Genomic DNA, 16,597 nt, shown 5'->3' with positions numbered 1-16,597 from the left:
GACGAATCGCTTTTAGATAAGGCGAGATGGAGAATAAGGGAACGTCCCAGCTGTGCTAATTTTTTTTATATAACATCATTTATTAAGGGATAAAATAAATGACAAATAACATATCTCACTTATATGAAACTATAATATTTCTTAGTGTTCATTATTTGTTATGATATAAAAGAAATCACATCATATACGACCCCCTCCCCCGGCCGCGCGTACGGCGGCGATCGTTCGAGTCTTAATACGTAAACGATACACGACGGAACCGACAACTCGCTTATCGTCGGAGACTACGCAAAACAGAATTTCTAAATGAACCTCGTCGAAAGATCGCGAGCTCGCGTCGGCCCATGATAAGATTAGGCTGCGACCGCGATGCTTAATCGAATCAACATGACCGAGATGTTATAGCGAGCTTCGCGAGCAAGGAATTCCTTTTAACTCAACTCTCTCCCAGAATCTCTTCCTCGTCGATGAATTACTATTACAAAGGATGTTTTTTTTAGCCGCGTCTCGACAGTTCGGGATTTGAATCTAGAGCGTGGAATGATAAAAAGTGTCCTTCTTATCTTTCCAGCGCTCTAGATCTGGTCACCGAGGTATTGATGTGCAATCGAAAAAAACATCTTCAATGATAATAATCTGCTTGATCGTCCAAAAGGGGAGGAGGGGGCCTAGTCAAATCACTTGTAATTATCACACAATCATTCCCGATACGGTGGCATGTACTATTTTAATATGCTTTTGTGACTTTCGGAGGTGGACCATTCTCTCGGCTATGCACAGCTTGTGCACTTCTCTCTCTCTCTCTCTCTCTCTCTCTCTCTCTCTCTCTCTCTCTCTCTCTCTCTCTCTCTCTCTCTCTCTCTCTCTCTCTCTCTCTCTCTCTCTCTCTCTCTCTCTCTCTCTCTTTTTCTTCTTCTTTCTCTCTCTCTCATACACTCTCTCTCACTCTCTGGGAACTTGAACTCATTCGAGACAATTGGACGAGTTTAGAGCCGATTCAACACACACGCACACACACATATATATATATGTATATACATATACATATACACACATATGTGCTCCTTCTTTTTATTTTTCTTAAGACGCCTTACTTTACTTCACCGCTTGCACATTATATATATATATATATTTTTTCAATTTTTCTCTTTCTCTGTGTTCGTCCACCTCCAGGATTCTCACTATACACTTAACCGAGGCATCAACTCGACTCGAAATCCCGACTCGCCCTGCCACGCGAGTTCAAGAGAGAAATAGTAATGAATAAAAGTCAGGCGAAAAGTAAAGCACGATCGGACATGGAGCACAAATGATCCCGTGATAAAGACATCTTTGAGTAATATTATGGATGTTTGCATGTAATAGCCTTCGCTATGTGAAAATCAAAGATCTCCCATCTCAGAGATGTCCCACTTTTTGGATTGTCTGATCACACTCTGCTTTTACCTACTTAATCGTTACTATGTAAAAATCTCGACTTTTTCCATACCTCCTTTTTCACTCTACCTGTTTTTTTTCTCATTCTCTCTCTCTCTCTCTCTCTCTCTCTCTCTCTCTCTCTCTCTCTCTCTCTCTCTCTCTCTCTCTCTCTCTCTCTCTCTCTCTCTCTTTCTCTCTCTCTCTTTATACCGTGCCTCTTAGAATTATCGTTAAATTATAATTCGCTCTGATGTACTGCAGCGGCATTCGCGTGCAGATTCGACAAGAATCTTTCGCGTTTCTCAATTTTCAAGAGAAAAGAACAAAGACGAAAGATATGGAGCGGAACGTCGTCTGTAGTCGTTCACAACATCCTTCTCGTCACAACGACGAGTTTCTCTACAAGCCTCGCGCGTATTTCTCCTTTCTTTCTTTACCTTCCCTTCTCACTCTCTTTCTCTCTCTCTCTCTCTTTCTCGCGATTATTATATTATGAGATCAATCCACGCATACGATTATCGCGGACATGCTGCAATTTGTTACTCTCGCTTACATCGATTAATTTATCATGATACTCTTTCGCTGATCGTAAAATAAACAATGCGAACGATGACGAAACTTTTGAGCGAGAAACGAGAGCAAAGAGATAGTTGAAGATAGAATAAAAGCTCAAGATTGCCATGTTATTAAAAAAATAGGTGGTAGATAGTGTCAAATAAATAATGAACAAACGAGAATGAAAAAGCTGCAGAACAGAAATTTTTAAGAGACAAAAAGGGGAAAATAAAGGAAAAAAAGAACAGAAGGAAAGTAGGACTACGATTTTCTAGTACATAGCTCCTTTCGGATCATGTTAAATGGATAAAATCTTAAGTAAAATCTAATTTCTTCTTACGTAATCTTCTTCAAATGTATTAAAAACACATTGTTATTAGTTTTATATAAAATCCAAAAATTTAACATAGCTCTCGATGTGCCGATGAGATCTTCGGCGAAGATGTTGTGTACTCGTTCTTGAGAGCATCGCGATGTAATTATTCTAAAACGCGTATTACGGTAATTAACGGACATTCACTCATTGGTGATTGCATAACGCGCCGGAAATACATACATACGCATCGAAATCTATATCAAGGTTCTCGCTTAACGCGAAATAAAAAAATAAATTACGTAAAATCATTATGAATGCCGGAAATCATGAGACTTACAAACTAAACGCGCGAGAAATTTGGTTTTCCGTAGATATTCGGACATATAAGGCGATCAAATATCATAAAACATCCGCGAGTAAAAAAAAACATTTCGAACATTTGCAATTAGTGCAGAGTAGAATACGTTTTTTTTTCTGATCCTGTTAACATATTAGATAATTAGATAATATATTACTAAAATTCGGGATGATCACAATGGTACTTCTTGCATATTTCTTTGGTTTCAACTGTACGGGCTCTCGTGTCGCGAGTCTAATAAAAAAAAAAAAATGATATACCACAAATGTAATAGTCAATTTGATCTCTGATGATTCAACAACGACATATGCATCCTTGCGAAAAAATAAGAGACACTGTCCAGAGTTCTCTAGGCTTATCGATAGGCGAGCAAGCTCGTATAAATTATTAAGAGAATAAAAGAGATAAATAGATAGATAAATAGAAAATGAAAGAGAGAGAAAGCTAAAAAGAGTTACAAAGTAAAGCCTAAAATGAAATAATTTTTAAAAAAAGGAAAGAGAGAGAGAGAGAGAGAGAACTGAAAATACTGTCATTAGCGAGCATTCGTCGCGTCGGCAAAATTCTTCTCGCCACCCCTTCTTCTATTACCACTCGCAAATAACGGCAAGATACACAAAGCCAAGAGAGAAAAAGTTTGATCGTCAAAAAGTTATTGGTTCTGCCGACTCGACTATTTCATTCCGGCGAGATAAACTGTAAGCGACGCAAAAACGTTTCTTTTTTTCTATTTTAAACTCTTGGTGTGATATGTGGAGAGACGTCGCCTAAGGAAAAAAGGAAACGCGTCGCTCTGTTGGTCGGAAGGTCTCGCTGTTACTATCCATTTGGTTCCATTATCATTCGGACGATCCATGCGTGCTCTCTTGCATGCGCGTATGCGTTTACGTGCGCGGAATCGTACTTTGGGACAACTTCGCTTCATTCACCGGGACAAATCAATCACTGGAGTGACAAACGTTATTCAACGTCGCTTATCAGTAGACTAGATGAGCATGGCCAGAAATCGGAATCAGTGTAATCTCGGTAAATGCAGAGATAAGAATTATCTCTACATTTATTCGCGGTGATTAATTAAACCCTAGAAGTATAGATTACAAAAATTTCCATAAGATTTTAAACCGGCGCGTTTATAGGATCACGATAGAATTCTAACATTTCATACAAAAGAGAATTTACTTTATATTGTTATATATTAAATAAAAATTTCATGTGTATGTATATGTGGGTATATATACATATAATATTGAACATATTCTATATTTACATATGTGATAAATAAAATTTTTTTTAAATCCTCAAGACTCAAATTATCATAATTTATCGAAATTGCCACCAATTTCAATTTTTCTGGCGCGGATCTTTTACTCACTGTGCATCACTTATAGTCGATCGTTCGCTGAATCGAGATCAAAGGATCGTTCACGGAAAACAAGTTTACGTTCCAAAGTACTGATTATCACGTCCTTGAACGCGCATGCAAATAAATCGATTATTCGAGGCGCGCCCGCATACACGCACGCACGTGTGTGTACAGTTATATAATAAAGAGACACCCTAATTACAAACGTTACAGGTAGAATCATCAAACTTCCAGTTACGTGCGCACTTCATACGCACTCGCCACGCGCACACTCTCTCCCTCTCGCTCTTCCTCCCTTTCTTTCGCCGAGTTAATCGTAAATATGCGTATATATGTATCTATATATATATACATATATATATATATATTCGCTTTTTATGTGTATGTGTGTATACATATATATAGATATATGCGATCACAGAACACGTATATTTCGCGTGTAATAGTTTTGTGCCACGTTCTTTTCGCGTGTATATGTATGTACGTGTGTGTATGTATACGTGTGTGTGTTGCGTGTCTGTATACCTTAACAATCTATTATAAGAATTTGATTTGTTTAAACAGCCTCTCCTCGATCCTCCTAGCACACAACACTTTGACACCGAACGAACGGCGTCCCCGCACGATCGCAATCAATCGTCGAGAAAGGGACAGGGCTCCGTCAGCCGTGGGTCGCGACTCCTATCGCTTTATCAAGATTTCTCTCTCTTTCTTTTTTTCTTTCTCTCCCTCTCTTTTTCTTTTTCCTCCCTTTCTATATAGTGTTTTATTAAAACGCTACGCCGAAGGCATTGAAATTCGTTGATAAACGCCCTCGCGCGCGCGCGTAATATCGGGCGTCGAGAAATTGGTGTTCTCGGTGAAATCGGTCAATTCTTACGGTGGCGCACGCAGAACTAATAATCCCGAATCGCGTTTCTCCAAGTTACACTCATTTCCTCCTTTTTCAAGCGTAAGCCGTCGTACAAGAGCGGATACAATGATCTTCTTTCTTTCGAGACGCCAAACGAATTTCCCTCTTGTCGTAAAACACGACGCAAACGCGACTTCTCATTGCTAATCTCAAGATGGAAAAGCAGCCTAGGCTTATAGATGGTGCACGGATTAAAGTGAGTTTGCGACGCTTCTCGCGTTCGGCTAAACGACAGCAACGCATCATCCCTCGGTAAATAAACACAGCCGATAGGCATTGCTTCTCTCCGCGACCGCGTGCACGCGCCGTAACGTACTCGTGACATACCGCACGCGCGTGCACGCGGCCACGGGATCGTCCTACAATCTAAGGTTTGCTCGACACACGCGTATGATGAATGGTAAGTAGGTACAATTTTATGTTAGCTTCCACAGTTTTCTTGCGGGATAGGGATCGTCGAAATAAAATGAAGATAAAACGCGTTACACATATATATGTATATACAGAGCGCGAAAGACGATCTCTTGGCCCGACGTTCGCGCGTCGCGTCGTACACGAGAATCCGACGTTCCGATATCACCGGAGGCGGCGTGCGCCACGAGTTCAAACTCGGAGAAGTCGAGCCAAATCGTATTCGAGATCCGCAACGATCCGGATAAAGATCGCGGTGACGGAATTAGAGTTAATAGATTTCTTAATTTAGCCTTACGATTAGTTTTCCACTTCTCAACAAGCCATCCGGCACAAAAGGAGAAACGAAATGTTCGCGCGGAACTACGAATTTTTTCTCTTGCTTGATATATGAGTGCGCATTGCGGTGACGTGTGTTTTCTTCGGCGAATCGCGCATAAGGTCGAAATTGCAGACGCAATAAGAAGGGTGTATGTACGTGTGTGTGTGTGTGTATGTATATATGTGTGTGTGTGAAGTTAAAAGCGCGACTCGAAAGCTTCTAACAGGCGAGAGCAAACTTTTTTTTTTAACAGATCTGAAACGTAAACGAAACGCACAAATAACAGTCTGCTACGATGTCGAACGTAGAAAAATACAAGTATCTATGTACAAAACAAATTATAAATCTTTCCTCTCCTTGTCATATCTTCCTGTCTGTTCGCACCATCTCATCCTCTTGTTTTTACGATCTCCTCTTCACGATCCTCTCCCGAACACGCATGGAGAAGCGCTCCATTCGCCGTGAGCTATACTTTATTACGCGAATAGACGAAATTGGAACGTGCAATCGATGTGTTCGTGAGCCGCTCGAGGAACAAGGACGCGTTGGTCTCGTCATTGAGGCGCCATCGGACGAAGAATCATGCCGAGAGCGCAGCTAAATGGCCAAATATTACGATCTTCTGTTTTTCTCCATCCACAATCAGCATCTTCCTTTTCTTTCCCTTTCGTTATCGCCTTTTTTTTTTCAGAACTCGTTGAAGAACCGCAATTGCTCGCTATTGCCGCGATTCACGATGAAGTCGACGATGAAGCGGCCTTATGATAGCGCGTGCATGTGTGTGCGATGTTCTGTATAAGACTCGATGATATCGCGCTCGCATGTTCCTTCCATGCCGTGCGCAGTTAAGTCTGCGAGTCTACGGCATGGAGCCTGGCGCGAGAAAACAAATCGACAAACTGCAGACTGACAGACAGCAGACAAACGAGGGAGCGACGCGGAACTTCGCTTTAGGTCATGTACCGCATCACGGCACGAAGGGCATACAGCAGTTCTGCTTGCATGCGAGCCTCTAAAATCATCAGGTTCACATGGACCTGGAAAACAAAAGGAAGGGGTGATATTTAACAACGTCCAACAGTCTCGTTTCTTCGCCGCTGTTTATGCGAGAATAAATTTTTATGTTTCTTGTTTCATCACGATAAAAGTCTTATCACAGACGTTAAATGGCTAATTCCAAATGCATAATGCGTTTCGTGCGAGCTAATCTTAACTTTCTATCGCAAGACCGGCAGCAGTTATTTTCAGCCGAACAGTGCCAAGTATTTTATATTTAACACGTTTAACTTGTAAGCTTATTTACATAGATCGTTCATTTAAATTTTCAAGATTCGTTTAAAGTAGGAAATGAAACCTTATTGCATTATGGTTTAATCGTATGTATTTTGATTAAAATCGTTTTCTTTTTAAAGATATTTGTACTATAAAAACGTATTCTATTTTATTTCTTAATAAAATTATTTCAATTAAGTCGGATCAATTTAAAAGATATTTCTGCCTACCTTTTCACTGTGTTTGAACTCCCTCATGACGCGATCGTAATCCCTCTTTGTGACGCGCTCCGGATAGCAAACGGCGCTCTTGATGAAGGTTTTGAGGCTACGCTCGAGCAATTGATTAACCTCGTTGTAATCATAATCGTCGTGCCTGATGCCGAACATGCATTGTATGTAGTTCCAGATCGCACGTCTGAAGCGCGACGTATCGACCTTGTTGTGCGTGCCCATGGTGTAATACGTCAGATTGTACGCGGTCTTGAATTTGTCGTCGAGGAGATTACCGACGTCGTTGTACAGACGATTCACCAAGGAATAACCGTGATCGTCCCAGGAATAGTCCTGAACGCGGAAGGTCGGTATGTCGTTCAGCTGACCGCGCTAGAAACACGAAAGAATCGAGTTAGTAAGAAAAGAAGGAGGTGCGCCAAGAGACGAGAAAAGTTGCATCCATAAAAAAGTATTGCGAAAGACGTAAAAAAATTATGTTGAGAAATGAAGAAAATATATACTGCGGGTAGCAACCGGCGCGGCGAAGCGACTTTTTTTATTATCTCGCACGTCAACGCGTGGCGTAAGCGCTGGTGCCCCGCCTTCGTAGCCTATCTTAAGTCAGCCAATACACAATGTCGTCGCGCAGTAAATATTCATACAGCAGTTACGCGAGCGGAGCCGTAAGCCGACGCGACGCGCGGAGCGCAGGCAGGCAGCCGGCTTAAATATTCATGGATGAGCCACACACTACCTTGAAATATCGTCTTTCGGCTCTAATCCATTACGTGCTACTTAACTAGGCGTACAAAAACAGCGGACGTGCACGAGGAATCATCGCCGCGTTGTTGAATAACATGAGGGTCGCGGAGTTTATCAACATAAATGGATGAGCCCAATTAAGATACATCACGGCAGTCTATCGGGCTAACTGTTTCGCAGTTACGAATCCGGTAAAATCCGACGGCGGAGCGGCTCACCTTGGCGAAATCCTGGTAGATGAAAGTGGGATCCTCGATGAATAGACCGATATCGGAGTCGAGAACCGAGCTGCTCCTCTGCGGCGCCGCTGCCAGCTCGGCCGACTGCGTCTCGACAGTCTCGAATCTCTTGGAGAGCTCCTCCTGCGTGATCTGATAGGACTCGGACTTTTCCGAGAGACGCTTCATACGTTCCATCAGGGTCTCCACTCCAACCTCCTGCTCGCCGACTATGCTCGGCGACGACGGCGACGACGGTATGTTATTTTCTGTAAATCACGATAATTTCTCAATCTGAAGTGTTATATAAATTTGTTTGTCAACATTATAAACGTACGTGGAAAAACGAATGTGTATGGATAATTTTGTATAAGTAATTTAATCGTATTATATACGAGTGACATGTTATTTATAGTAAGTGTCACATACCAGTCTTGCCGTCTCCGTTGGGGATCTTTTTAGGGCTGCTCGTGAGCTTATCTTTGGCAGGCGGTATGTTACTACTATTGTCCTTGTTCTCCTTGTAATGATGGCCAGTTACGTTATCCAATTCCTCGTTAATTCCGCAAGAAAATACGAAAGACGATAACGAGTGGAAGTGAGCTAATAGGACTATCGCGTGAACGACTTCCGCTAAGGACCAATTATCGTCGCCTTTAGTCAATTTCTGGAAATAGCAAATACAAGCGTATTACATCACGAACGTCCTCGAACATTCGCGCGCGATTCTATGCGCGAATCTCGAGTATCCTCACCGCTTACCTCTATGTGCGACTTATTCAGGAGCCACGGTCTATGGGCTAGGATCTTGTTGATCTCATAGAGATCCTGCAGCTTCCCCGGCATCGATCTCAAGCCTTGGAGCCACGAGGGGTCACCGCCCTGAATAACGAACTCTCCCTTCTGCAGGTTTATAAGGTAGCTACACTGGTGCCTACCCGCAGCCTGCAATTACATTAAGATAGATCTTCAAACCTGTTCTCGTCAATTTACGAAATAACCTGTGGTACGATCGGGTACAAACCGAGCGTAATCGAATGCACATACGAAAAATTTTTTTTATGAAAGTCGAGTGCTAAGTTTACATAGGTCCTACACACTTCGAGATTATTATCCATTAATCGTATATCGTTAAAAGCGATCGCGCAACTTTTCAATGGTCTTCTAAAAAGGGCTGTAACTCGACTTTGCATTTTGCTAATTGATTGATAAAATGCAATTTAAATACATGTTAAAGAGACGAGATCTATATGCGCGATAGAAACGTTTCGAATGAAACGCGTTTCAGATGTTTCAAGTGCGTCGTGTAATGATGTAATATAATTATAGTCGAATCAATGCACGCCCCGCGCTACATAATAAATCAACTAATTTATGGCCGTTAAGCTTCAACGGTACGGACCTAGTAATCTCGATTATTGCGCTCACCTCAGGCCCCACATCACAGTAAGCAGATACACACAGGCCTGCAGAATCAGATAATGCCTATCGATAAGATACTATCCGCGGGGAAATAAGGGCGAATATAAAAACGATCGAGCGGCGCGAGTCGACCGAAAGCAATTTTGCCTCGCGAGGAATTTCTATTCGCGTATTGAGTGCCGGATGGCGTCGCGCGTGCATTATTGCCGTCGATGCACGTGTATTTCCGCGCGTGTGTGCATGCGATATCGCGCATCGCGGCGTGATAAACGGTGTGGCTTTCCCCGTTCCACAAAATTTTCGAGAACGAGCGTCGGAGTTATTGGCTCGATTTCTGTGGGGTGCAGGAGGGCAGAAGGGGCCGTATGCCGTATGCCCGTTTTTCAATAACAAATTTCGCCCGGCGATAGGCGAATTGACGGCGACGTGATGATGCATCGGAGCGCAAAATTGCACGAGGTCGCGACCGCCAATATCGCGCGTTATCACGCGCACGATCATTTCCAGCACGTGACGAACAGCAACATCCGTTTCAAGGATATATGCACTACGCTCAATCCTGCACATCCCCCGCGATGAATAATCCCATGAGCCTCCCCGTAGGTTTTCACGTTTATCGGTCTTATTGTAGCGAGGGAATTTTCACCAGAAAATTGTTCACATGCGTGATGAAGGCAATAATACAACCATCAATATCAATGATGACATAATATGCGTTAGAAGACGTGTCATTGAAAATATATATGGAAGAGTTCGATATTTAACGTTTTAAATAGACTAATGGTATCTCGTTACAACGTATTGCAAGAAATAGAACGCTAATAACGGAAGATTTAACCCAATGACGCGGTAAATATTGCTCCATAAAAATGGGAAATCTTTTTTTTTTTTTTTTAAGATTTAATACAGGTTTCACGTATAAGCGGTATTATTTAAGATTTAAATTTCTCTGACGTGAACTCGGTGGCGATCTATTTATTCCCGCGTGACTAACTTTGCAAAGCCCCGCGGGCATGAAACACGTCAGTTTAGCACCCCCTGACTAGTCATTTCGCCAACCGGGGAATCTCGCGTGGGCGACGGATGCAGCACGATCCTGACAGAGTCGATCGATCATCGTGACAGGACATGGTAATACCACGGCAAAGGGGGTGGTAGAGGGAGCACAAGTGAAAAAAAAGCGGAATGAAGAAGAAAAATGACGGTGAAAGAAGAGAGAGAGAGAGAGAGAGAGAGAGAACGGAGTGCGATGAGATACGCAACAAGACATGTGTTTGCCGTGAGAACGGTAAATCGATCAATTCAAGAGTCACGATATATAAGAGGAGAGTTCGCAAATACATTTTCGCCTCCCTCAAGAATCTAACGGATCTTCCCGAGAAACACGAACACTTCGACGGCGTGCTTTCTTCATCAATAATTTCACGCGTTCGTCAATTAAATCGAAAAAAATCGAGAAGTCAGCATCTCTTATCGCATAATCAGTCAGCACCGATCAGACTCACGCTAAGTTCATTAATTACGAAAATTTGCATTACTTATCGTTTCACGCGACGATTGTAGATTAACGAGTCATAATTATCGTGCTCGGCGTGAAAGAAATTTACCCAGTGATACCGATCTCTGTTTTTCACCATCGAGAATTATCGCGCGAGTATTCGGAAGATGATAAAATATTGAAAGTATAGTGCATATCGCGGCGACGAGAATAACAATATGTGCGAACGACAATCGGCAGAAAACACGCGTTTACAATATCTCAGACAGTCCGATATTGCGATATCGATATTCCAATATTATCTGTACAACAATTGTAAATCAAAACTCTTTTGCGAAAAACATTTTGTTCTTTTTCCGAGTCGCAAATAATATACTGTTTGCATAAAGTTACCAAAGCGTTCATCGTAATTCTATATTGATGCAATTCCGTTCTTCGTAATATTTAAGTTATCGTTTCTCTGTGCTATGCATCGATCGTCTTTGAAAGACAGCTATAACAAAAAATCATTGATATATATAATAATCAATGTTATCAAACGTTAAATATAGCAAGAATTTTATGCCTGCATTAGTTAGAACATATGAACGTGAATGCGAGGCAATTCGATTCGCGATAGCAATGATATTTATCTTCAAAGATAGATCTCTTCTATATTTCCTCTAATTTATTCTGCATATGAGTTGCCCGATATTTTATTCAGGCAATGATTAATGAAGTATATAATAGTACTAGAATATAAATGAATAAAAGAAGACTGAACTGCATTTCATTATTATCTCTATTTTCAAATGAAAGATCTTGACACGTATTTTTTAAATAGTAATTTCTCATTTAATTTTACTAATAAATTTGCAAAGATGCGATTCCCAGTGTCAATTTTCGACGAGGAACGATCCGAGGTGATCGCAAATCGCATCCCGAGGTAGCGAGTTCATGCACACCGAACACAATGTTTATCAGTAGAAAAGCTGTTTTTCAAATACCTTATCATTTTATCACACTCATCCTCGTGTATCGTCTAACAATTTACTTCGTCCTTGTCCGCACTTCGCCGCTCTTCGAGATAAAATATTTCTCGATCGATCGTACACGCGCGGTGATATTTTGTCTATCACGCCGGTCTACTGATGTGTGATTCCCGAGTTATCAAACCGAGATTACTCAAAGATCGAGTTCCGAGATTGCATAAAGGAAGCGCGAAAGGTGCGAAACAGCTAAATATGAATCGAATAAATTTAGCCCGCTCGAATACAGCGACATTAATAATTATTATTAAACATTTGAATGACGTAAAGGTCTCGACTCGAGTTTCGAGGAAGTAATAAAGAAAATCTGTCGTAATGCGCGAATTGTTCAAATTATCATTTGAGTATAAGATTAAGCTCGCAATGGCTCACAACGACATCCGATCGCGACTGCGTATCATTTAAAGGCGGAAGCTGTAACCTCGATATTGTATCCTGTGGAGATATGCACTTTTACAGTCTGCACAGTCCGAGATTTTGTAATAAACAAAGTCGGCGGCGGCCGCGAATGCTCGTCAAACAGCCGTTAACTCGACAATTCAGAATAAACCAGTTTGCAGAATCTGCATACCTGCTCTCGCCTATATATCGCGTATACTTATTTAACAACACACCGTAGTTTCTCTCACTGGTAGTTTTATACCTCAGATACACATTTACGGAAATATATATTCAATCACCAACTATGCATTAGCTAATCCGAGAGTTAGCCTTCAGAGAAGAAGTAAGATCTTAACTCGCGAAACGGGTTTCTCCGACAAGCCGTCTTAATTTTGCAAGGAATGAAAACGGGAGCTAAACAAAACAAAGTACTTAATAAACTCGCTTCGAATTCAAGTGACGGCTGACTTATGGAAAACAAACAGGTTTGCGATATCGCGGGTCTCGAATATCGCGAGAAGGAAATAAAATATTTTGGAACTCTCCGTGAAATATTCGACGTTTTTAAGGATCCATAAAAATCTTGCGATCTCAAAGATGCATTTTACTTTCGTAATAATTCGTGAATTCGCGTTCCTATGATGCGAATGTAAAACTGGCAAATCAATTTTATCTTTCCGCCTATCTTTGCGCAGTGTTATCTAGACAAGCCTGTTTCTCGCACGAATCTGTATTCTGAGCATTGAATGATAAATGACTCATTTACTTAAAAATATGGCTTGTTCGATTTTTGCATGCGAATGGAACCTTCGATTGGACATTCTCTCCTACGTGTTATTTATAGTCTACAAAATACATCTACAAAATGCTCATACGCGCAATTTAAATAAGCTTTCCGTTATTTAAGAATTAAATCATTCGCGGAGAAACTAAAAAACATGTACCTAATTGAAAAATAAAACATTTTTTATCTTGCCACCGAATGTCTATTCAAATTTATGTCTTAATTATAATATATGTTGCATGTTCAGAGATAAGAGATAAGGTTATATAATTACATACAACAAACTGCATGTTTTTTTTATACAAAAATAACTAGAAGTAAAGCAAATGAGTGCGTAGATCATAAAGATCATAAAGGAATAGTCAACGTTATTCACATCTTTACTAATTTCTTTTCACGAGAACGTGTACGGCATTACGAAACGCACACGCGCTGCATTTACTCGGTTTGCGATAATCTTTGACCCGGTGACCCGCTGTCGCTCGTCGAGGGTGATCAGGGAACTTGAAGACGAAGACGCATCATCATCGCGGCGAAGAAGTGTTTAGTTTCGTGAGCAACAATTCTCTACGCGCATGATAAATTATATTCAATGAAACTGAGCATTTAACGCAAAAAAACGCTTCTAATAAGAACTTCTCAAGAGAAAAAAAAAGAAATAAGAAACATATCTCGTTTTAAACTCTACAAATTAATGGAACAGAGTTTCTAATGAACCGAACAAAATTCTAAAGTTAATATCAATATACACCTTTTAATTGTTTCAGTTACCTTTCGTAAAATTCTACCAGTTTTATTAAATGACGCAAAGAAAACGCAATAAAAGTCGCAAGAATGTGTTCAAAAATCACACAATTAATGAAGTATAACAAATTCTCTGATTACCCTTAAATTTTTTTATAGAAAATAAGAAAGAAAACAGATATTTACCATAATGGCAATGAGATGTCTGTAGTCATAAGGAAGTGGACCGTCGCCCCGAAGGATGAAATGCTGGGTCCGGAGGAAATGTTCCAGATACGTTGGGTGCGAAGACATAACTCTCGAAACATGATCCAGCCTGTTGTTCTGTAGGAAAGCATCCATCAACAGGACATGAGTCTGTAACAATCAAAACACATTGTTGTAAACAAAAGCGTCATCGTAGTAAATTAGAGATACACAGACTCGACAAATGCGATAGCAACCGATCGAAAATTTCAAATTTTAAAATATACAGTCAAAAGTTCAAGAGATAATTCCAAGGAAACCAAATTTACTAAAAATACTATTTTCATAGAACAACGCATTTCGCTCCTCAAAATCGTTGTATAGAACAATCACTATTTGCCTGCCCCTCCTAGAAATGTATTCGGGTTTCGAATACCTCTCGTGGTTTTCAGGTAGAAAGATCTGCCTTTACGTTTAGTATCTACCCAATAATTGGCCAGCCCAATCATGTTGTTTGGTCCTAGACCGTTATTTATACGCTCGGGCCTCGGGCCTTGGTAAGTTTTCGGCGTTGGAAAGTACACAAGTCACGTTTTCACATGGGCGTCACATAACGGCACGAATCGATGCTTCATATAGCGCACAAAATATACACTATACATATTTCTCGCAGCGTGTATCGTCGCTTCGCCGATAAAGAGCGTTAATCATATTAGTACGCGCAAAGGGCGTTAATCGTTCGGCACGTTAATCGCGATATTAATTATGTAACCGCGTTTACGTGCTTACACGTGCGCAAATATGGAGGAGTGGGTTTCCGGGTCATCCGAAAGCGATCCACGCAATCAGGTGTTTGCATTGCATCATTGAATGGTGCGCGTCTTGCTTACTACTGATTAATACATCACCTCATGCTTTTGTGTACACGTCTCGCAAGAGATATGGGCATCTAGATAGATATCGGCATAAATTACAGCTCAGTACACTGGACACGCTACACGGAGTATCGCGCTTAATGACCGTGTTATACTCCGCAACGTGCGATTGCTCCTTAATCGATCGAGTAGAACAAACAGTATCACCGATGGAAATTATTATTTGCACGGTTAAGTTACAGGAACAGGCAGTTGCGAGAACCCGCTGTCGAGAAACGCGTAATTGATATCGTATCGTTAAAAAAAGAATCGCGAATAACTTTTTGCGCACCCTAGCTGTCACGCGAGATTTTAAACTTCACAGATCAGACCATTGCCTATTACGATAATTCCGTATGCTTCCGGGTTTTTTTTTTTCAGTATTTTCTAACTTCTTTTTTTTTCAGTAATTCTAATACGCAAACAATTGCCGATAGAATAATTTATCATTAGAAAATAAGCGAACGTGACTGTACGCGACTCGAGTCACGTTTTACCGCGTAATGCAATTTACTAGATACGAGCTTGTTAATATTTATAGTTTTTGTTGTCAGTTTTTTTTTCTTGCGCTACCGATATTGAAATCAACTCATCCGTTATAAATATTCCGCCTGTCGGACTTATTAGCCGAGCTTCCGCACCGGTCGGAAGAGTTCTGGTGATCGATCGATCGCTGACGCAATCACATTTAGGATCGTTTCAAGAAATGCGTCGGAGTAAACAGTAGGGTAAACAGTCGTTCGTCATACATATCGCGAGTTAGCGCACGTACCCGCAATTCGAAATGGCAATGGACTTCTCGTGGAAGCCGATTAAGTCAACTTAAACAACGAATTCTTTGTCTCCCGTGCCGCGAGATTCGTTTCACGCAAATAAGCGAATTTTTTATTCGCCCCTGCAATCGTTCTTGCAACACCCCACCTCTTCCGCATACGTGTAAAAACTCCTTCGCGCAACGCACATTCGGCTTTCTTACACACACGTCTTGGCATGCAAAAAGACAAGAAATTGCAAGTGAACTTGTAGTGACGGGTTCACAATAAAATCAGCGGAACCAAACACCTGAACAACGATGCAGAAACTATTTAATACTAACTGCGAATTTTAATTATATATATAAGCAAGAATTTTTACAGAGAGAAGCGTAGATAACACTTGTTTTTCAGGAGAACCTCACTGTTTCTCAACGTTTCTCGTCGTTTCTCATCGATAACAAGTTTATTTCGCAAGTTGCATTACTTTCACGTATTAACCGTTTAGTCATTAAAGCACTACTAACACATCAATGCATTGTCTACGCATTATCAATGTTTATTAGTGGTATGAATATTTCCAGGAAATTATCTCATCGATACTTTTGGTATAGGTGACCAGTATTGTTCAGCTAACACTTATTCATACGAAATGATAATAAGTATTATTTAAATAACTGCGGTTCAACTTGCGGTGTTATCGTCGCGAGCAGGCTGAAAGTAAGCAGTTATGACACGAATCTACACAAATGCATAATTTGTGG

General features: G+C 40.8%; 1 protein-coding gene across 5 annotated transcripts in view; it reads right to left on the bottom strand.

The window, feature by feature from the left end:
- Window positions 1-56: 56 nt before the first annotated feature.
- Window positions 57-16,597, bottom strand: part of Sesn (Sestrin) — a 169,176-nt gene continuing 152,635 nt past the window's right edge. For all 5 annotated transcript variants that reach the window (XM_071712883.1, XM_071712890.1, XM_071712896.1 and 2 more), the window contains 6 exons: window positions 14,168-14,338; window positions 8,887-9,069; window positions 8,554-8,791; window positions 8,125-8,393; window positions 7,160-7,534; window positions 57-6,694 (listed from right to left, as the gene is read on the bottom strand). In XM_071712883.1, the coding sequence (XP_071568984.1) occupies window positions 6,608-6,694; window positions 7,160-7,534; window positions 8,125-8,393; window positions 8,554-8,791; window positions 8,887-9,069; window positions 14,168-14,338 (1,323 nt within the window). In that variant the 3' untranslated portion in view covers window positions 57-6,607. The remainder of the gene's footprint in view (window positions 6,695-7,159; window positions 7,535-8,124; window positions 8,394-8,553; window positions 8,792-8,886; window positions 9,070-14,167; window positions 14,339-16,597) is intronic.

This window comes from Temnothorax nylanderi, unplaced genomic scaffold (assembly GCF_030848795.1).
Source record: "Temnothorax nylanderi isolate EJ_2023f unplaced genomic scaffold, tnyl_v1.0 TNYL_tig0005_pilon, whole genome shotgun sequence".
Taxonomy (NCBI): Eukaryota; Metazoa; Arthropoda; class Insecta; order Hymenoptera; family Formicidae; genus Temnothorax; species Temnothorax nylanderi.
Note: the sequence above shows the minus strand (reverse complement) of the source record. Positions and strands in the feature narration are given on the sequence as shown.